The following is a 21,441-nucleotide window of genomic DNA, read 5'->3' as shown; positions in this document are numbered from 1 at the left end:
GTTTCTGCAGTGAAAACTGGTTATGTGCGAGTGTCTGAGGCTTTAGGGTGTTAGAGGGGTGTGTCCTGTGAATTGAAACTGGTGTAGAGATGTCTTAACTCCCAAAGGTGGGTTTGTTTCTAGAGGTAAGATGTTATTAGATCAGCTGATATAGTTGGAGGAAAACAAGACATGATCTGGAAGGTCTGCATATCCACAAGTTCACTTTCTTCAATTATTTTAGTTGGCATAATAAAAGATATTATGTCTCTGCAAGCCTTGAATCTGTTTTATCCTTAGACTATCTTAGCTATGACACCACTATTTCTTGACTGGTGACTCTTGCAGGTTAGGATGGTAACTGTACTGGTACGAAATATGGTTTAACAAGTCGAATTTTTTATGGGGGGATTTTCTGTGTTTTTTTCTTGGTGATTAAATTTTGAAGGTGTTTGAACCTTCAAAGTGTATTGCAACTATTATAAAGTAAGCAAGCATAAAGCAAGTATTGCAAGAAGTCTGGTAAGTACATTTCAATACATCTTGCTTAGTGCAAGAAGGTGCAAGACTCACTGAGGCATCTTCAAGAAGCGCCACAAAAACCTTTTTTTTTTTTTTTTTCCATTTAAAGCATGTAATTGTGTGACTGCACATAGTAGTGATGAAATCATTTAGTTGCACTTTAGAATCCTAACAGATAATTTTTTTAGTTTACAGTCAAAACACAGTTGCAAAATGTTTCACTGTTCAACATGAATGTTAGTAACTAAAAGAGATTAGTTCTTAAAAGTTGTATGCATATATATAAGTAAATAACATACACGTGGAGAGAGGTAATATATATAATTGGTATTCAAATTTGTATTCAAAGTGGTAGAAGTCAGACAAGTGCATCATGTATATTTTAAAATCTATAGTTCTGTTTTTTCAAAGCAAATGAAAAATCTGTGAAATGGTTGAGCCAGTTTTTCCTTTGTTCTCAATCAGGTGTGCAGCCAGAGGGGAAAAGGGATTAGACAGCTACCTGCTTTCCTGTCCAAGAGCTCTGTTTCCTTTGAAGGTGCTGCTTTGCCTTTTGTAAAAGGGGAACGGGCCAGTGCTTCTGCTTTTCTGCTGCCAGTATACACAGTTTAGGAACAAATTATGGCCCCCAGGGAGGCAGCCTCTTACCATTCTAGGTTAAGGACAGATTGCTTCCCTCTGAAACAATGGGAGAAGCAAAGCAGAAATTCTCTCTAGTTTGTCCTTTGCTTCATGCAGCCTATTCTTGAAACAGCCCATTCACGCAGCCTCGAGTCAGAGTACCTCCTCATCCAGATTTCTGTGGTTGTATTGTTTTAAGTAACTTTAATGTTTTCCATAAAACTAGTAATTACTGCAGTGTGTTAGCTTTTCTCTTTCAGATGGTCTTGTTCAGTAATTAATAAAAGAAACTCTTGACAGTCATCTGTGGAAAGTGGCTCCACTTCACTGCCCTGTTTTCCAGATAGCCAGTCGATGGAGAGAAAAGAAGAAATGGTGGGAACAGAAAAGCACTGTGAGCAACTTCCTAAACAGGAAAGATCAGATGTACAAAGCCAAGATCGTGCTAGTACTAGTCCGGTGCTACCAGAGTCTGCCAAATTTGCAGCACTGTAAGGCCAGTTTACTTTACAATTTTGTACTTCAAAGATATGATGTAAGCTGTTTTGTTTCACTGAGTAGAAATGACATAAACTTTTAATTAACCTCTCTTTCTTTCTGTTTTATTGAGAACAAGAAAAAAGTTCCTCATAGTAGTTTTGAAACATTTTTGTGTCAAGTTACCAGGGCAGCAGGCAAAGGCAGATAATCTACCGGGTAACTTCTCAGCAAGACAGTTCTGTCTTGCAAGTAATAAGCGGACCTGAGGCGTCTGTGCAAGATGAGCTATCTGTGGATGCAATGCACGTGTTCATAGATGAAAATGGTGAGTTTCTGTAGTTGAAATAATTACAATGTGTGAGGAAATTTCTAAAGAAACTTTAGATGCCCTGGGACGATATTTCTCTTGTCTGTTACTGATTAAATGTTTTTCCAAGCGCATGAAAGAAAATGGCTTAGTAATTTGAAGTCAGATCAGCAATAACCGGAGTTTTCAAAAGCCACCAGCGACCATCACAGACCTGAGGCTTATACACTGCATGATGTTTATTTTCCAAACATTGTCCTCAAAAAATGCTGGCTAGGCCAGAAGACTACTTCTGTCTTTGCAGAAGAATCCCTGGCGCTTCCTGCCTGATGAGAAGTTTTGCACTGGCCTGCCTGGGATAAATGTTCCCCTTTTTTACTGTTTGTTCTTCATTTGGCTCAGACTGAACTCTCTCTGATAACATGGTCATTGCTCTTGTTCAGAGTCATGGTCTGCTACCCCTTTCAAGAGAATTAATGAGTGACTTAGTCTTGCCCCATTCCTGTGCTTGGGATGCTGCTGCTCTACAGCTATTCCTGGAGGCTGAAGCTGTAATATACTTGGTGGTGGTTTGTTTGAACTCCATGCGGTGCCCTGTGAGCTACTAGTCCGCACCTCTGAAAGGCAGCTGTCCCAAAAGCTGTGTTTCCCTTAAAGTTGCCTCCAAAACTAGTGTGGAATGAGTGCTCATGGTAGCTGTTCGTGACCCCAGAGAGACTTGGGTTTTCTGCCAGTTTCTCCTGGTGCCATTTGCAGCCCCTGGTGCTCTGTGGGCCTAAAAGCAGCAGCTGCCAGTCAGGCAGATGGCATGACCTGGGTCAGTGAGCAGCGACCCTTCACTTTCTGCTGCTTATGCAAGGAGGAAGTAGCAGTGGCTACACTTCTAGCAGAATTTTCTGCTGCTTTGTACCTCCTGGCCTCACTTTTGTGAACTGAAAGAAAAAAAATCTGGTGATTTCACAGTTTACAGTGAACTTACATTGATAGGTGGGCTTTGCATTTACTTTATGTACCTTTTTAAATTTTCACTGTGACTTCTGTGTTTTGATTGTCTTGAGTTTTCAGTTGTTCAAATATTAATTTGCTTTCTGAATCTAAAGTAAGCCTAGTGCACAGGCTGAAAATGATGCCTGACCTAAAATGTTTTACAAATTTTATAAAACATACAAATGATCATATCACTGAACTATTTTTTTTTTCATTTGTATTTTCTGAAGGGGAAATTCGATCCTGTTATTTAAAGGCTGGCTGTCAGAAGGAAGGAAATTTTCGACATCAGCTATCAAATTGTGATTGTATTTCAAATGCTCAGTAAGTAAGCCCTTATTTTTAGAAATGTTAAAAGTTTTCATTGCTAGAAGCTATGAAACTGATTGTAGCTGTGAAAGATGCGTATGAAGAGAATTACTGGAGAATAAATATGCTCACCTATTCTAGAGACGTCAAAGCATGCATTTTTTTGTTCTCTGCTAAACAGTGATTGGTTTGTAAGAATATTGATAAGGAAAACTGAAAAAGAAAACCAGAACTATGCGGTGTGCTTTCGCTACTTTCTGGGATTAGCCAAAGTCAAGTGTGGCGATTATAAGTAAGACTGTAAATAAAACAAAGTGAGTGGGACCAGTAAGGGTTATCAGTTATTCTCTCAACCTTGTCTTGCTCGCTTCCTGTGCCTGTTGGGTCCTTTGCAGATTTTTAGTGCTGTCAGTATCAGCCAGTGACACTGTTTCCTATGGATTCTAGCAGCAGAGCCTTTCACCTTGCATAAAATCTCTAATGATAATTTGCTGCTCTGAAAAGGTATCTGAACTGTTTTCTTTTTTCAAAGATCTTTTTGGAGTGATCCACGTAAATCCCATATTCATGACTGAGGTTTCCCTACTCTCCTATGTGATCTGTTGTTGCGTATCTGTGAAAAGAATTTTAATTATTCATCAGGGTTTTTTTATTAAATGATTTTGTGGTTTTTATACTGTTGTACAGCATTTGGAAAAGTTGAGTTGGCGTTGAAAAGGGTCATTGTTAAGAGTAAATATTATTGTTCAAGTGTTTGGCTTTCAGTCGAGACTTTTGAACAGCTTGGGACCATGTTAACAGTGTTAGCATTTTGGATAGAATCTTGTTATGAGAGACATGAGAATAATGCTTTTAATAGTCAGTAGGTGAAGAATAAAAAATAATAATAGTTTGAGTTCATCTACAGTAGAGATTTGTGTTTGTAGAGATTTGTGTTTGGCACAGCCACCCCCCCACCCCTCCTAAACAACCTGTTAAGAGTTCAGCTTTGACCTTAAAATCAAACATTTTTCTTTGGGGCTATTTAACTCTTGCAACTCTGTTTCACCTTGCACAGAGTACTCCTCTCCTTCCCCATCATATAACTGTGAACTTGAATGTGTCCTAAATTCAGAAATAGTTTACTGTCCCCTGACATTTATTAGTTAATCTGATTTTTATCAAAAGAACAATCTTCCTTGTCATATAAGTAATCCTTCTGAATCTGTCTTTGCCAGTTTGCTAGATGCTTATGTGATGTCTCTCTACTATGTTAAGTACTGTTTTTTAGTTTGTGGTTTGCAGACCTCCAGGGATGTGAATTATTTTTAAGGAGTCTGCTAAACATTGTTGACAAAAGCAAGTTCAGATAGTCTTTACAGCCGTTTACATCCATTTAATTTCTAAAGATCAGCACCTTTGCCTGTAATCTCAGAGTACAGTGATAGTTCAGACTAGGGAACAAAACAAGGCAGCAAAGACAAGTGGGTTCCCAGGAGTGTTTCTGTATGGGAGTCAATGGGAAGACAGGACATGAGCTTTTGCAAGAACAGAGCAGCATGAAGGAAAGTACAAAGCAGAAGTTCACAGTAAAAACAAGGAAGGAAGACAAGGAAGCATGAAGCGTGCCCAAGTTGGTTTTTGCAAGGGCAGTTTGTAATATGATTAGGCTGAAGAGATTAGTGAGAGCTAGAGAAAACAGAGGGGCAAATCTTCTTTAGTGACAGTTGAGGAATGAGGCATCTTTCCTTTGCCCTTTCTCCCCTCCCCACCTGCAAGCATGCATATCACTTATATCAGATTAGTTTCTTGTCCATGGTTAAAGGTAAGCTAAATAATCACAATTATTAACTAATAACCTTTATATTACTGAAGAAAAAGGCAAATAGAATAAAATAAAGCACACAGCGTAATCAATGATTGCTTCAGTTACAGTCTCTTCTGTCTGTAGAGAGTTCTCAACAGAAATTATTCTCTTGAGGTTGAGCCCTCCTCTGGTAGAGATGTTCAGTGTGTGAGTAGTCCAAACTGACAGGAGATGCTGCTGTTATGAAAGGATATTAGAAGAGAGACATGAAAAGCACCTCCGAGATGTCCTTAGCCCATCTCCCAGCCTATCAAAAATCATGGCATCATAGAATCATTCAGGTTGGAAAAGACCCTTGGGATCATAGAGTCCAACCATCAACGCCACTCTACAAAGTTCTCCCCTACACCATATCCCCCAACACCACATCTAAACAACTCTTAAAGACATTCAGGGATGGTGACTCAGCCACCTCCCTGGGCAGCCTCTTCCAGTGTCTGACCACTCTTTCTGTGAAGAATTTTTTCCTAATGTCCAAACTAAACCTACCCTGTTGCAGCTTGAAGCCATTCCCTCTTGTTCTATCGCTAATTACCTGTGAGAAGAGACCAGCACCAACCTCTCTACAATGTCCTTTCAAGTAGTCTCCCCTCAGCCTCCTCTTCCTCAAACTAAACAGTCCCAGCTCCTTCAATCGCTCTTTATAAGATTTATTCTCCAGGCCCTTCACCAGCTTTGTTGCCCTCCTCTGCACTTGCTCCAGCACCTCGATATCTCTCTTGTATTGAGGTGGTTAACTAAGGAGAAGACAATGTCAGTATTTCTTCATGAGTACCTGAGATGATGCAGAAACAATGGCTTTAGGCTTGGTGTCTGAATCCATTAATGAGCCATCCAAATTAGATTTTATGAGGTCAAAGGATGCAGGAGAAAATAAATGCCTGGACATAAGAGGTGGCATCCTCCTTGAATAGGAGGGATAGGGTTTTGATCTCAGGGAGCCCAGATTTCAGAATCTAGAATAAGCTTACGGAGAACAATTGATAGGTCTGCAGTAGATGTGTATAAGCTCTTAAAACACTTTCCACCAATCATGCTCGCTTTATAGCGTTAGGACTAAGCTGCTTCTAAAGGGAAAATGTCAAACTGAGTTGAGCCAGTGGGGTAACTGTGTGGATGTGCACGGATCGTAGCTTGATGTTCTCCTCTACAAAGTGGAGACTTGGCGCAGGACAGGTGATGGCAAGAGGCCACTTGCTTTGTGGGTATTGCTGGGAGAAGCACCAGGGTGCTGGCTTGCTTGAAGCTGTGACATTGCAGCTGGTAAAGGGGACAGGAATTTTGACTGGGGAGAGTATGAACTCTGGCTAGTTTGTCAAGAATAATGTCTTAAGAATTGGCCATAAATAAATACGTTTTAACTAAGCTATGCAAAACCGGAGAAGGTATTTAAATATTAGTCAAAAGAAGCCAATAAATGAAGCCTTGAGGGAGATTAACTAATGTTTCAGGATCTTAAATTCAAATTATAACTTGCTATTTCTGTCTATTGAGTCCTACTATTGTCTGCTCCAGTAGTAAGGTCTTAATTGGTCCGGCATTTCACAACAGTTTATTAGGACCTGAAATTAACGTAGTATTTCTATGGCCTGTAAACATTTTATCTTATCTTCTTGGTATGGCTTCTGAAATCCATTTCTCACAAATCATGCGAAGTCTTAACAATGCTGCTCTGTCACAGAAGTGATGCTGTGATACAGTTTTTTGTTTGTCACTTTTGCACACTTTCTGCTCTTCCTTTGCTTGTTAAAGGCCTGGGTGGACAACCCGAGAGAATGAAAATGGACTAGAATGTGCCAGAGAAAGCAGATGTCCAAATCTGAAGGAGTCTTGTGCTTTTTTCCTTCAGAGGCTCTTTGACATTGGAAGCAATACTGTTTGAGGGAATTGACTGGATACAAATATCAGCGGTCATCACCTCTTTGTCTCTGCAATGTTGTGAGATGATCTCTCAAGTATTCTCGTTTATCAATGTTAATATATATTCCACTAGATTATAATTTTTCTTTTTGTTTTTTGATTTTTATTGTTTGTATTTTCAACTGTAGTAGTTGGTCTAATAACAAATATTATGTGTACCTGCAGTCCTTGTCCCGGAAATTTTCAGAGCTTCTTAAATGTACCATAAACAGTCACATATTAATAATTAATTTTAAAAATACTAATTTTTAAAATTATCCTTTAATTCTGCCAAAGGTTACAGAGAATTCAAATTGTTTCACATTATCTCTATATTTGTGTCTCAACAAATTGTCTCTCTGTGGTCCAGCAGTCCAGCTTTTAAAATATTTAAAAACTTAAGTTAGCCAAGTTAAATTTAACAGAGGTTTTTATGTTGTAATGATCACGAAAAAAAAGATAATTCCTTTTCCATCTCAACTCTCACTTTGGCAGGTGATACTGAGTTTGATAAGTTATTTAAATGTTGGCAGGTAGCTAATCAATTCCCCAACTGTTGTTCATATAAATACCCTGACCCCACTTTTGTCTGTTATCTTGTCAGCAACACCTCTTACCAGCAGTCTCTGTGGAATGGGTTCCCTGCTGAGCTAATTGCCTCCAAATTTGATACTCCCATTACCTTGCCACCTTCACCTCTAGTTATAAATTGCTTTGACAAGAGAAAGTGTAAACTGCATTCTCAGCTCATGGATTACCTTAGACATTAGTTACAGAAGGACCGTTTGAATCTGTTTTGGAGTGAGAAATTGGAAATAGCTTTCTCATCCTGAACTCCATTCTTCTTAATGCCCCATTGCATTAAGTTCTTTACCAGCTTCTGTCTCTCTTACAGTGAATCCTTAACATTTCTATGCCATGTGGTTTGGGTATGTGCTTGGCTTCTGGGAAGGGAGATAAGGATGAGAGCTCACATTTGTGTAAAACGGGTGCCTCATATAAGCATGAACTGCCTTTTTGTGTGGTTAGTTTGACTTTTCACCAAATGTTCACTGTTTAACATCTTACCTGTATAGAACAGTTGCAATTTCAAGTTAAAATTCTCCCCGTTAGATTGGCCGTAAAAAGTAAATCCCACAATCATTAACGATAACACATCCATAAAAATATGAGGTGTAAGGATGTACAAATTAAAGCATTGCTAGAAATATATAGCTGTTTCCTGGCATCAGGAGAAACAAGTTGGAGTTAATAAATGTCATATAAATAAGGAGGTGTCACTGACACACCTTTTCTGTCTGCTACTCTATGACAGAAAGCAGATGTTTCCCGGGAATGTCTTTACTTACCTTGAATGTCTCTTGTAATTAAATAACTAAGTCAGTTTTGATAAGCAGTCAAACAGATAAATGTGAGCTATCGTGTTATCCAGTTATTTCATGTAAAGTGACTTATAAATTTCAGTGAAAGCCTAAACTCCCAAAATTACAGTAATGGTAATAGTAGGATTAATGATTTTTCCATGATTTGCATGATCCACCCGTATTAGAGAGGCTAATTGAGCCATAAGTTATGGATTAATGCCAATATATAAACTTAACAGCAATCATATATTCTGTGCATACTTGCTGTACCAGGCTAATACATTTTTAAGCATTTAACTGCTTTTCTAAATGTGCTTTCTTTTCATGCTGGATTTCTTGCTTAGAAGGTTGAGCAACCTTAGCGTGTATGTACATACATATTGAAGAAAAATGTGTCAGTATTTGATACCTCTCAGTAATGTAGCTTTCCTCAATATGTGTTTGAAAAACTGCCCTGTCTTTCTTAATGACTTGAATATAAGAGGTGGGTCTATAGGCATATTATCCTTCCTGGTTTTACATCTATAAAAAAATCTGTTCAACTAATGTCGACTGTTGTAATTTCTTTTCCCAAGTATCGAGTACTAAAATAAAATACTGCCTGAATGTATAGCTTACAAAATTTGAATATTTGATCACTCTTTTTGATGATGAGTGAGGCAATCACTTTATAATTCAGCGATAGAGCTCAGAACCCCCTCCTTATCTTCTTTCACAACTTACGTTGCAAAAGATAGAACAAGTAAGCTTAAAATAACCTTAAGGGCACTAATAAAACAGACTTTACTATTTTGATAGTTTCTATGCAGTTTTGCTCCTACCAAGAACGTGTTCCAAATTTTTACTGTGTGTAAAATTGTGGTGTTAGTCATGAAAAGGAATAGTGTTTGGAGAAACCTTGGATACAACATCCAATACCAAAGTGTAATACTTAGCTATAGAGTTGTTAAATAACTGGCTATATTCACATGATAATCCTTGAAATGCTCTAATGATTACACATTCAGATTACTTGTTCTTTCTTTTTTGCTGCTTCAAATAATTTTGCAAATATTCTCAATCGGGAATGAACTATCATGGTACTTTCATGTTACTGTTGGGAGCAGATCACAGGTGTGATAGCATGATGGTACTGTGAAACTTGGATATTTTCCTCCCTGAATTTTACTGATGATCTATCACCGTGGCCCACCCCTGGAAGTGTTCAAGGCCAGGCTGGATGGGACTTAGAGCAACCTGGTCTAGTGGCAGGTGTCCCTGTGTGTGGCAGGGAGGTTGGAACTGGATGATTTTTAAGGTCACTCTTAACCCAAACCATTCGATGATTCTATGATTTTTATTGCAGCATAGCATTTTGCCAGCTCATGTGAACAAATTTAGTTTCAAGAAGGGCCCGGTTTATTTCCAAAAAATAGTTCGCATTTTTCCCATGCTGTTTTGCTCAGGCAAATTGCAATCTGTCTCTGACGTGTTCTTGAGTATTCAGATCTGAGATGAGAACCAGGTCATCAAAGGTCCCTGAAAAGCTCACTCTAGATAATAGTATTTATGGGTGTTTGAGCACTCTTCTCTGCATCCTTGCATTTGTTCCCATTTAAAGCACGGAGCTCTTTGGTGTGTGTGCAGATACATATGTGCTGTGGTTAACTACAATTCAAAAAATACAGAAGATGGTCCACACACAAAATTCTGATGTGGATATATCCTTACCAACCCGGGAATGTTCTCTGTGTTAGCTGAAAAACTGAGGTGTGTGTAGCTACAAGGGAAAATGTTGGGTTTGGGTTTTTTTTTTTTTAATTTATTTTTGTGTGGAGGTTTTTTTCTTAAGTAGAAAAAAAGCTAAGGGCTACGTTTTGAGGCTAGGCCAATTCTGTCTCTCAAATCAAGTATTTGATCTTCTAAAGCCAACTGGAGTTGTGCCCACACAAGCTGTGGAAGCATTTGGCCATTTATCTTTCTTTCAAGAAATTCTCTGGGTTTTAGAGAATGCAATTTATAAGAGTACGGCTGGTATTCTTCAGCCCATTTCCTTCTGTGTTAAATTCCTGAGAAGAAAAACATATTGAAATTCCCAGTTCTGTGCAAGATGCACATTATACATATGCATTGATTTTAAAGGGATAGAGTTGGTGTCCGTTCAGAACAATCCAAATTTTTACCGACAGCAATTCAACTTTCATGCAAAAGCATTTGATTAATTTAAATGCATATTTAGGTTTAAGTGCTGGACCTCTTGTTGCAATTTGTCACTTCATGAGTCTGGCAACAGTCAGCCATAAATTGCATCAGGAGGCTGCTGTGCTGCATATGTCTAATAGAAGCTGGAGTTTAAAATAAATATGTAAGATAGGCCACAGGATTGGATGTATGGCATGCAGCTGAAATATTTGAGAACTGGAGCAGAAAGAATGATTCCCCAGCCCTGAGAAAAAACCCATCTTTCTATCTTAGCTGTAGATTCTCCTTCCTGCCTAAGTGCCACTTTGGCTTTCATGTGAAATCGGTTGTATATGTACACACCTAACTTGCTTTTAAAAATACACTACCTTTTAAAAATCCAATTATTCTAGTTTGAGCCTTCTCCTGCTTTCTTGGTAATCTATCTTTTTAAATTTAATATATATAATTATAATTAAAATAACATATTTTTATGCATGTATAGAATTGTATTTATGTATGTTTTATTATTCCATGTGGTTCATCCATACCAGTATAATTCGTGCATTCGTATTGTACTTTGCATGTTCTGTCTGAGCAATTGATCCTCTAGACTCCTCACTTTTTTAGTTGAGGCTCTGACACTAAAACCAGGCTTCGAAAAAGTTACTTTGAAGTCTAAAATGCTTCATATTACAGGTAGAGAACTCCATTAAGAAAAAAGTTTTCTGCTTAAACTTTTTTGTTTGTTCTAAGAATATTTTTTTTGGGGGGGGAGGTGGGAAAACAGCAAGGCCAATAGGTTAAAAAGAAGTAGTTGCAGCAAACTAAGTACTAACAAGTACTAAGAAAATAATTTAAGTAACCTGGCAGTGTAGCTGTGGAATGCTAGTGTTTCTGGCCCTGGGTAAAAGAGAGAACTTCAGATCAATGAGTTAACTTATTTGATTTACATTCACATGCCTGAATAAGCTGTTTGAGTGCATTATACTATATGAAAGTATCTATTTGAATGCCTTAGCAGTTCTGTATGTCTTCTGCATAAATCCATTAATACTTTAGGATGTTCACCACAGGAAAACTCCCTGAACTTTTAAGGTTTATTCCTCATAGGAGAAAATGGACTTATAAGTAGATATTTTCTTAAATTTATTTTTAGTGTTTCAAAATGCCATTTTAGAATGACAAAATACTGTATCACTAAAACAGCATTGTATTTCTCAGCAAGGTGACCAAAATAACAAAGATCACCCACTGCTCTTGTAATAGGCTGCTGACTTTTAAACGTTTCCTAAAGCTGCTTGGCAGGTTGTGCAGTTCTGCAGCTGAGCATATTTTGAATAATTTGAATTGAATGTGACAAATATTATAGAGTTCCTTTCGGGATTCATTGATTTCAGATGAGCTGGTCACTTGAGTGTAGTGCTGCTTGAACACATAAATGAGCGTGGTGTGTGCACGTGCATGCTGAAAATGATAACGTTTGAATTATAATAAAGCCATCAGTTTTTTTTCTGAAAAGTACTCTTTACAAAAAAACTCGGTAGCATTTTCCTTTCTGCCTTCCTAACTAGCTAGGGACAGGAGGAAACTGTCGTGTTAGCTTGGCCAGTTAAAATCCTTTCCTGTATTTGTAGGGTTTTTAGCCCCTCTCTCACTCTGAACACAGTGCGGGCAAGTCAGTGTTTTCAACAGAATGAAACTCAGAGATTAGAGGGGGCCGTGCTGCCACAGGATGGCAGCAAAACCCTGCTCAGGACCAGGAGTTTCAGTAGTCCTTTAGCTTTTGCGACTGGCTTTTATTCCCTCTCCCCACTCCTTTCATAAGGAGAGCTAAACTGGATGTTTTCGAAGACTCTGGAGATAATGGAACCGTGGGTGCTGTTAATGCATTAATTCCAGTAAAGCTGCATCTTCTCAAAATGCATCCTCTACTTTATTAGCTAGTACATGCTCTTTGTTTTTAAAGTTAGTACATTTATCTTTGCTCTGAAATTTAATAGGCTTACAAATTATCAATTTACATGCTTGTTATCAATAAAAAAAAAATATCCAAATACAGAGAAGTAAGGGTGTACTGAGTGGAGCCCATTCTTACAATGCCTAAGTAAGACGGCGTGCTTAGCTTCCTGCCTTCATACTGCCTGCAACACTACTGGTAACGTGCTCGGCAAGGATTTTCTGTCCATAAGCAGTATCTGACTTAATAAACTTAATATGTACCACTGCTCATTTTGTAGTCCATTGGAAAACTTCAACAGTGATCTTGTACCCTTTTCTGTCTGTTATGTCAGTAAATCAGTACATCCAGCTTTCCCATTCTGTAAACTGGGGTGTTCTACCTTACTATTGTTAGGGGTTATCCTTGCAAGTTAAAATAAATGCCAAAAATCCTCCCCAAATCCTGTTACCTGAGTAGCAAAATGTGAACAAGATTTAAGAGAGATTTCATCTGTTAGCTTGAGTTCCCCTAAGCAGTAATCACTAAGGGAAGTTAAAATATGCATTCTAAATTAACTGTATTCTTTATGAAACTATTAATTTCTTACCAAAAAAGTGGAGATTGTCTCCTCTTCATGTTTTTTCCATGTTTGCTATGATCGTTTGTCACGTAATTATCCAGTATTAATGCTGCTTTCACTTTTGCATATTTCATATGCAAAATTATCCAGTATATATTTTGTAATTATCCGGTATTAATGCTGCTCTCACTTTTGCATATTTCAGTTTTCTTACATACTTTTAAGTTGCTTTTTGGTTTTTTAAGTCTTGCTATTTAGTAGTACAGCTGAGAACTGTAAATCCTCTGCTGCTTTAAAAGGCAATATTCACAAGCAGTGGATTTAATCTCAGTCCTGAATTGTGCAATACTGCGGTCAGATTAATGCTGGCAGCTTTGTAGTGGAGACCTAATGAGCAATGAGTAAAGGCGTAGCAAGAGACCTGTGTGATGAAGTGTAAAAGCAATTGTGGACATGAAATAGCAGGGAGGCCATTTTAGGTGAGAAGGATCAAAGTTACTGAGGTGGTGGTAAGAAGACAGCAGCAATGGCATCCAGTGACGAAGGCACCATGGGGGAGTTATGGGTTGCTCTTGATCCAGTATTTTCAACACTTTGTACCACAAACTACCATTTTGAAAGGGCATTTGGAGTTCCTGATGTGTTTTTAGCACCAGCTGGCTCCTATACAATCGGGTTGCTCAGGTCTCAGTTCAACAAGCACTTTGAATGCACCAGGAACCAATAACTGCCCATTGGATACACAGGAAAGGAGCTTCCCAGCTCTGAACTTCACTCTGGCTCTTCAAATATCACAGCCATAGCTGCCTTGACTTGAATGGTGTTTTAGTGAGTATTACAAATAGCTTTCAGCTATACTATTATCACTGTGGATATTTGTTACAAGCTGTTACGCTTTGTAGTGACCCAGGCAGCTGCCTGAAGCTGTCTAGTGGTTTTGGGCGCATGAGAACCAAGAGGAAGGTGCTTTGTTAGTGTGACTGTTCTGATGCTGTTACAGGGTTCCTTATCCTTTCTCCTATATGCAGGTTAAAATAAAATTTAGCCGAGCCCTACAAAACCACTTTATTAAGTGGGAATTCTTAGTAATTGTGTGGCGTGCCTGTATAATGAGCTTACCTTGAGAGGAGTTCAGACTCAAGGCTAGTTAATCCTTAACAAAGGGGACGACTTTGGCTGGGTTGCATTTGAATGGCTGGGGCCAAATTGTCAGCTGTATAAGGCAACTGTCACAAAATAATTAGAGAGGGAGAAGGAAGATTTTTCCATTGCTGTGTGGTTATACTAAAACATTTTCACTGTTGTATGATTGCTCAACTAGCTTATGTTTACTCAGTGTTCTTACAAAACTGAATTGCGAGCCAAAAACAAATTCCTGACTTTACAACCAGTTATCGGTAGAGGGTGCTATGTATCTTTTGCATTCGATCTGCACAGGTTGTATGTTTATCAAAGATATTTTTAGTTGTTAATTTATTATTCAAAATTTAGTTCAATTATACCTTTGCTTACATTAGTGGTGCAGTTTAATGTAGTAGATCTTGATAACATTAATTTGATTCTGCAAATGAACAGATTTTCTATTTAGCAAGATTCTGTATTATACTGCGATCAGCTCTGTTGTAATGATTTTATGATTAGAGAGTGTTTGCTCCTATTTATATGTGGTAATAAATTTGTGGAATCTAGTTTATAGGCTTACAAAAACACAAACACCACCATCGCGTTTCTTACTGGTATTTGCTGTCAGTGTGATAACGATGTCATCAGACAAGATGTGCAGCTTCTAAGTAGCTGTGCAAGCGATTCAGCATCAGGGGGATAGCAAGTGAATGTCAGAAGGAGGTTGTGTGGAAAATAGGGATCAGGAGGAAAAAAACCAGCAACCATGAGCTGAGGGGAACAGAAAATGAGGAAAGAGTAAGAAGAGATAGAGATGGGGCTGATGAATAAAAGGCAAAGGAGGTAGATGAAAGCCAGATGACTGCTTCTGGTTTTGGAATTGATGCTTTGCTAGCTCTGCCTTCCCAATTTCTTTGCCATAATTGCCTTTTCAGGCCTATGAAGTTTTTGACTTTTTCCCACAGTCAGTGTCCTAGCTGCTTGCGGACTCTTCTGCTGGTTGCTGATAGGTGGAGCTATGATTTTTTTTTTTTTTTTTTTTCTGTAAACAAAAAACAGACTATAGGCTCTCTTGGCTTTTAAGTTATCTTCAAGTCTGGTGGGAGATGATTTGATCTCTTAAGTTTTTTCTTGGAAGAAATCTTATGAGTAAAGGAATTTTGATTTCTGAGAACTGATAGAGCAGAGTACCAGGGGAATGTATTGGCCTATCTGTCTGTCCTTCTGCCATTTCCATTTTTGGGAATGTGGGAAGACAGATGTGGTCCAATCCAGAAATACTCTTGACTCCACTTGGCTTTTGTAGAAAGACAGTTTAAAGATGCAGAAAGTTATTGGAGATTAACACTTCATTTAGGAAGGCGTGAGCAGCCACTGTTCTATTCCTCTGCTGTTTTGGGCAGGAATTCCCAGGGTAGCATTCCTGCATATCTTGGGCTACACTTGCGTTTGTTTTTTTTTTTTCCTGCTGTGAACAGGGAGTCCCAGGATTGCACCCACAATGACAAGGAACAGGACAGCTTATCCTGAGGAAACAAACAAACAACAACAACAAAAAAAATCCATTGCCTTCCTTCAAGCTGGCCACAGTCACACTTGAGTAGGGACCTTCAGAATATGCAAAAAGCATGGCTATCCTCTGTAGTCCTTATATGTGGGAATCTTCCTCCTGGGAGGCATGCCTCTAGACTACCTCCCCTTTCTGCCTGCCTAAATCTGTTGATTGAGGTCCAGGATCTTGGATCTGTTCGTTCTGTATTCTTTTGTTATTGACTGCTGACAAGGTGCCGAACAAGATCCACAAAGCAGATACGTTCTTATGGAGGGCTGCCTTGTGGCTGGGACATCAAGTGGGTTGCGTTGTACCAAGTCCTCATTTCCTAGTACAAGGGAACATGACAGCTGTCCTGACTCTGTGGAGCAGATCGTGCTTCTGCCTGTAGCAGGAGGAGTGGGGAGTGCAGGGGAAGCCATTAGGGTCAGGAAACATGGGGTACTCTCATTTCTGCTCAGCTGATATTTCTGCTGGAGTGGCAGATGGTGAATATCAGATCTGTGATCCAAGACTGATAGCAATCAAGGCCTTCAAAAAACTGAACTACCTGGCTTGGAGACCAGAGGCAGGATGGCTCCTCTGTGGGGCTGCTGGTGTTCCTGTTGGTCCAGGAAGAGCTAGCAAGTCTTGGAGGGGAGAAGGAGAAAGGGTCTGTGCACTTTAAGCTGTTGATGTGGCTCTTCAGCCCTGCTTCGAAGTAATCCAGGCATTGAACCTTATCCCAGCTCAGCACTAGAAACTGTGTCTCAGCGGCCAGTTTTGTGCAGGACAGCCGCAAGGCAACAAGGGTTACGTGACAGGCCTTGGGAATTGGTGCCCAAAGGCAAGGAAGGTTGAGTTCACTAAAATTAATAAGGTGGCTTGGGGACAACCGCAGGGTGTGCAAGATGAGTTTTATTCTCTGCCCTACCGCAGACTTCCTGGCTTGACTGTAGGCGGATCGCTCTAGTTTCCTCCTGCATGTCTTTCCTTTATGGAAAATAAGAGCAATAGGTACTGACTACCTTGCATGAGCACCGAGGTGCTTTTACCTCATGCAGATGTGAAAGTAATAAGAGCCCAAGGCAGGCATCCAGAGGCAGGGGGGTAATGAGCTCAGAGCAGGGCGCCTGATGTATAAACCCCATTTGGAAGAGAATAAGCAAGGAGTATTAAAAATAGATCTCTTTCCCCAAGTAACAATTATTTCATTTCAATATAGTTCTTGCTGAGACGCAGTCAGTCATGTCACGGTAGCACACCAACAGGTATCGCTGCTGTAAGTGCAGAAGCTTTCCTCAAGTACACTGTTTAAGTGCTGTATCCACAACATAAAGCAGGAAACACAGAAAAAAAAAAAATATATATAGCATCTTTCTCGGGGCCCTCCAAAGGTGAGTTTATGCTCAGTATGAGGGATATCTGAGCTAGCCTTATGTGAATTAGCTCATGTATTGCTGTCATCTTGCTAGGGCAGAAGGAAATTCTCGTAGCCTGAATTCTTAGTAGGGTAAATTAATACTCACCAAATTCAGTGCAGGTGAGGCCAGACTAGCTTGGTACATAAGTGAGCTTGTTTGAAAGCTAATCCAGGATCTCTGCAGTAGCTACCCTGCAGTTTTGCTCTGTAGATAGGCAGCTCTTGACCTGAATTATCATCAGTGGGCAGAAAAAGGCACTTCTGAAGTGTGATTCATTGTAGGTGTTCATCTCAGGGTAAGAAAAATTAGGATACAGAAGTATCTGCTTTTCTGTGGTGGATGTAGTAGACCACGTGTATCTAAATTTTGTGTGTTAACTGCTTTGTGGGCCTGGGCTAGATTTCAGGTATGGAGGTGGAAGGCTTCATGTCCTGGAGCCAACCAGTAATGTAATTACAGGCTTCCTCTTGTAATGTTTTAGAAGTACTAGGAAAATACTGTTTTTTTTAAAATGGTCTCTTTCCTTTCTCTTCTCTGTGCGCAGTGAAATACAGTTCAGCTCCTCTAGTACTACCACTTCAGAGAGCCAAGAACCATCTTCCGGAGATCAAGCAGCAAGTGCTCTTCAGCAGCAACTCCTACTGATGGTGGCACGAAGGACCCTTTCAGAAAGCCCACGGGTACATTGTAATATCTCAGTTTCTAGCATTTTGATAAACAAATGCTGCAGGCTTGTTCCTGAGACAGTTTTGTTGATTTTTCTATACTGCTTTGCCCGGTACTGCTCATGTGGGAGAAGATGTATTTTATGTTGATGGATGTAATTCAGCTGCTTTCTACTGACACCGAGTAGTGTCCTAGGGGAGTACTTAAAGACTCCATCACCTAAACAGTTGATCTTCTATCTTCCATCTTATTTCACTTGGAAGAAAGATGACACAGCTGTTAAGATTTTAGACACACCACCAGCTTTTAATAGTATGAAGCATTTACTCCAGATTCATTAGTATCCTAAAACCTCATCTCTGGTTTCGGGGAACCAGACTTCTGGATGGCTGTTGTGGAACATCACAGCCATCTCTTCAATGCAGTTAGTAACAGAAAAATGCCCTCAGAATTTATATGGTAATATGTGGACATACTTGAACTTTACAGTGTTTGGGGTCTGTGACCAATGGCTTAAGGCTGTAATCTGTTTTTACGGTTCCTTTTATAATAACTTTAACCTTCTCTTTTCTTCCATGGCAAATTCTAGCTTGATATTTATGAATAACCTTAAAATGCCAGTTAATTATCTTTCATCTTAGATTTTGCACAGGAACTTCAAGCTAGAAGCAACTTGTTTGAAAGAACTATTTTAAATGAAAAATCAGGAAATTGTCCTGAATTGTGTATTTCAGATTTGGACAGAGACTTCCATGTAACGGCTAAGATGTTTTCCAGATATTTATAATCTTGTAAACTGCCTCTAAATTAGAGAACAATTATCATGCCTTTTTTTTTTTTCTTTTTCCTCTTCCTGGAAAACCACACCATTAAAAAGCGAGGCATATCGCTCAAGATCACATAGCAAGTTTGTAACAAGGCCAGGCAGTAATTTCAGAACTTCCTGGTTTCTGAATTTTCTTTTTATTAAACATGAAATTCTGAGCCTGTGTAAGTCAGAAAAACTTTTGTCATTGATTTCAATGAAGCTAGGGTTTCAGGCTGTCTCTGACACCATATAAATTTATGAAGTGAATTTTTATAAGCCCTTTATGATAGGAGGCACAATTAGACTTAGTGACTTGCTTAGGGCTGGTCAGAGGGTTTCCTAAACACAACTCAAATCCCAAGTATTGCCTCAAGTAATGGACTTCATCCAAACGTTACAGTTCTTCAGGAGCCAAAATGTTTGCTGACGCACTCAGTTAAATACGTGTTAAGCTGTTCTGAGGACTGAACAATCAGATCTTCAGGTGTTTTTAATGGACTCTTTGCCACCATTTTGATATTTTTTTTTAATTTTATTCAGTTATAGTGAGCAATCTAGATTAGATAAGTGAAGTTAATGATTGCAACTGATGGGGTTTCACATTACTTTGTGTTGGAAAATAGGACTCCAGAGAAACAAAACTGTGGCAGCAATAGCAACTGTAGTGTTTTAAAATATATATTTTCTTTAATAATGCCCCCACTCTATTATTAAGCGACTTTTTAAGGTGGTTATAGAGATATTAAAATTTGGAGTACCTAAACTACTTTTACATTTTAAAATCAGCATTGTAAAAGGGTTGTAATCAGTCTCATGGCTTTTAAATTACCTGGAATTGTTCATAAATGAAAGAATGCCAAACAGCCCGGCATCCCCTTGCATGTCGGAACATTCAGAAACATGAATGAGTTACTGTCCTGTGCTGATAGCAGCTGAGCTACATGGCACTGCGTGACTCTGCACTTTTAATCAATTGGAAGCATGAGATAAAATGCATAAACTTTGAATTTCTTTCTCTCAAGCTTAAGCTAGCCTGTTCTACCTCATGTTTCCCAGTAGAATGAGGATATCAGTGGGTTGGTTCCCAGCTGACACGCAGCAATACATTGTCAGATGTAAATTCCATGTAAAATTCCTCTTCCTGGAAAGTGAAGATTAGAAATCATTCCAATAATCTGAGAGAAAATTTAAGAGTTCCTTTGTGCAGGTGGACAGGCTGTTTAAAAAAAACCTGTGTTTTGGTAACACTTACAATTCAAGATGATGATCAATTACTTCACACAGAAATCTCCTTCTCTGACTAGCAAACTTAATCTAACACAAGTAATTCTAATGTAAACGTTGCCTAGAGTTCCATAATAGGATATATTTAATATGTAATGTTGATTAATTATCTTTAACAATGGCAGGGCTAGAAGGAGGTTGAAAACCACTAGACTTTACAGTCTCAAATTCTTCTTGAATGAAAAATAAGCAATTTTCCCTCTCCCCCCATATAATTGATTATTTGTGTACCTTGGAAAGAAATCACTACTTTGCAGAGGTTTTTCTGTTCAGTTGTCTAGCTTTGCAGGCTTGGCTGATGGTCTGTAGATAATCCTCCCTCCCCACAAGTGTTGGTGAAGGAGTGCAGGTGTAGAGTTGGAGATCTGAAATGCTGTAATTCAAACAGACACGAAGAAAAGACCTTGGAATCTGGCAAAAGCAATATTCAAAAGGATGGATTTATGATTGTGACGGAAAGATTAGACAATCTTAAAGTAGTGATGGTTATGCTGTTTGTGCTTGTTGGCAATTATTTTTTCCCTGCTCTTGCTGTTCTTGAGGATGCACACCTGATGTGTTATTAGAAGCGTCTCAGGCTGTGTTCTGAAAGGAGAGTTGATAAGTCATGCCTCTAGGCCTTAAAGCCTAGATTTTTTGGTTAAAAACAAGGATTTGTCTTATGTGTGGGTTTGTGTTGTGCTGAAATTAGTCTGGTGCATGGAAAAAGTCTTCAAAAAAAACAAGCTTTAGACAAGCAGTAGATCGGGATTTAAAAGTAATTATTTTTAAATGAATATTTAGCATTTATGTTTAAAACATATTATCACTGTTGAGCTCCACAATTGATATAGCTTCTGTCTATCTGCAATAATTAAGTTGGTGTGATATTTTTATTTCTAATATGAAATGAAGAAAAGAAATATGCTCCCACCATCCCTTTTAGGAAAAAAATAATCTGCAACTTCATGGAAATTTGGCCTTTTAAAAACCTGTTTTGCTGCAGCCATATGTCAAGTGAAAGAGTGTTTTGTGTATTTCTGGTTTGTTTGTTTTTAAAGCAACCCAGCCAGGACCCTGAGGATTCTTCATGTTCTTCAGCACAGCGGAAACTAAACAGGCAGTTTTACAGATTTATTATATTCCCTGGCAAATGGATTAAAGTCTGGTATGATCGTCTTACCTTGTTGGCGTTGTTGGACAGGTAAGCTTTTTTTAATGCAGCTCTACGTAGTGTTACAATGGGTGGCTCCACGGGTTCACAGGGCAGTGCAGACCACTAGAGAAGGAAAAAGTGAGCGTTGAATTAGTGTCTTATATTCAGGTTGAGTAGACAGATGCTTTGCTTTGCTTTACATTGAAAAAAATGTTTTTCTTCAGGGTTGGATTTGGTGGTTCTTGCTACCCTTCGTCTTCAAGCAGAGGCTTATTTGTGTGAGCACCAAGCCTGTAGAATAGTCTTTAAGTTGACTCTCAGCTGTTGTATCAAAAGGTTCTGAGCATTCTGATGAGAAAATCAGGCTTTTGTGCAAAAATACAGAAGTGGAAGGGTCCCAGTGTATTGTAAATCAAGTACTCTAGTCTTTTTAAAAAAATAAATTAGAGTGATATTCAGGAGGAGATCTTTCAGC

The 21,441-nt window shown here is 38.9% G+C and overlaps 1 protein-coding gene across 1 annotated transcript in view; it reads left to right on the top strand.

The window, feature by feature from the left end:
• PCNX2 (pecanex 2) overlaps positions 1-21,441 on the top strand; it is a 161,412-nt gene that overhangs the window by 21,113 nt on the left and 118,858 nt on the right. The window contains exons 6-10 of the mRNA XM_074168043.1: positions 1,466-1,613; positions 1,782-1,927; positions 3,127-3,220; positions 17,618-17,753; positions 20,872-21,014. Of these exons, the coding sequence (XP_074024144.1) occupies positions 1,466-1,613; positions 1,782-1,927; positions 3,127-3,220; positions 17,618-17,753; positions 20,872-21,014 (667 nt within the window). The remainder of the gene's footprint in view (positions 1-1,465; positions 1,614-1,781; positions 1,928-3,126; positions 3,221-17,617; positions 17,754-20,871; positions 21,015-21,441) is intronic.

Source organism: Numenius arquata, chromosome 2 (assembly GCF_964106895.1).
Source record: "Numenius arquata chromosome 2, bNumArq3.hap1.1, whole genome shotgun sequence".
NCBI classification, from domain to species: domain Eukaryota; kingdom Metazoa; phylum Chordata; class Aves; order Charadriiformes; family Scolopacidae; genus Numenius; species Numenius arquata.
Note: the sequence above shows the minus strand (reverse complement) of the source record. Positions and strands in the feature narration are given on the sequence as shown.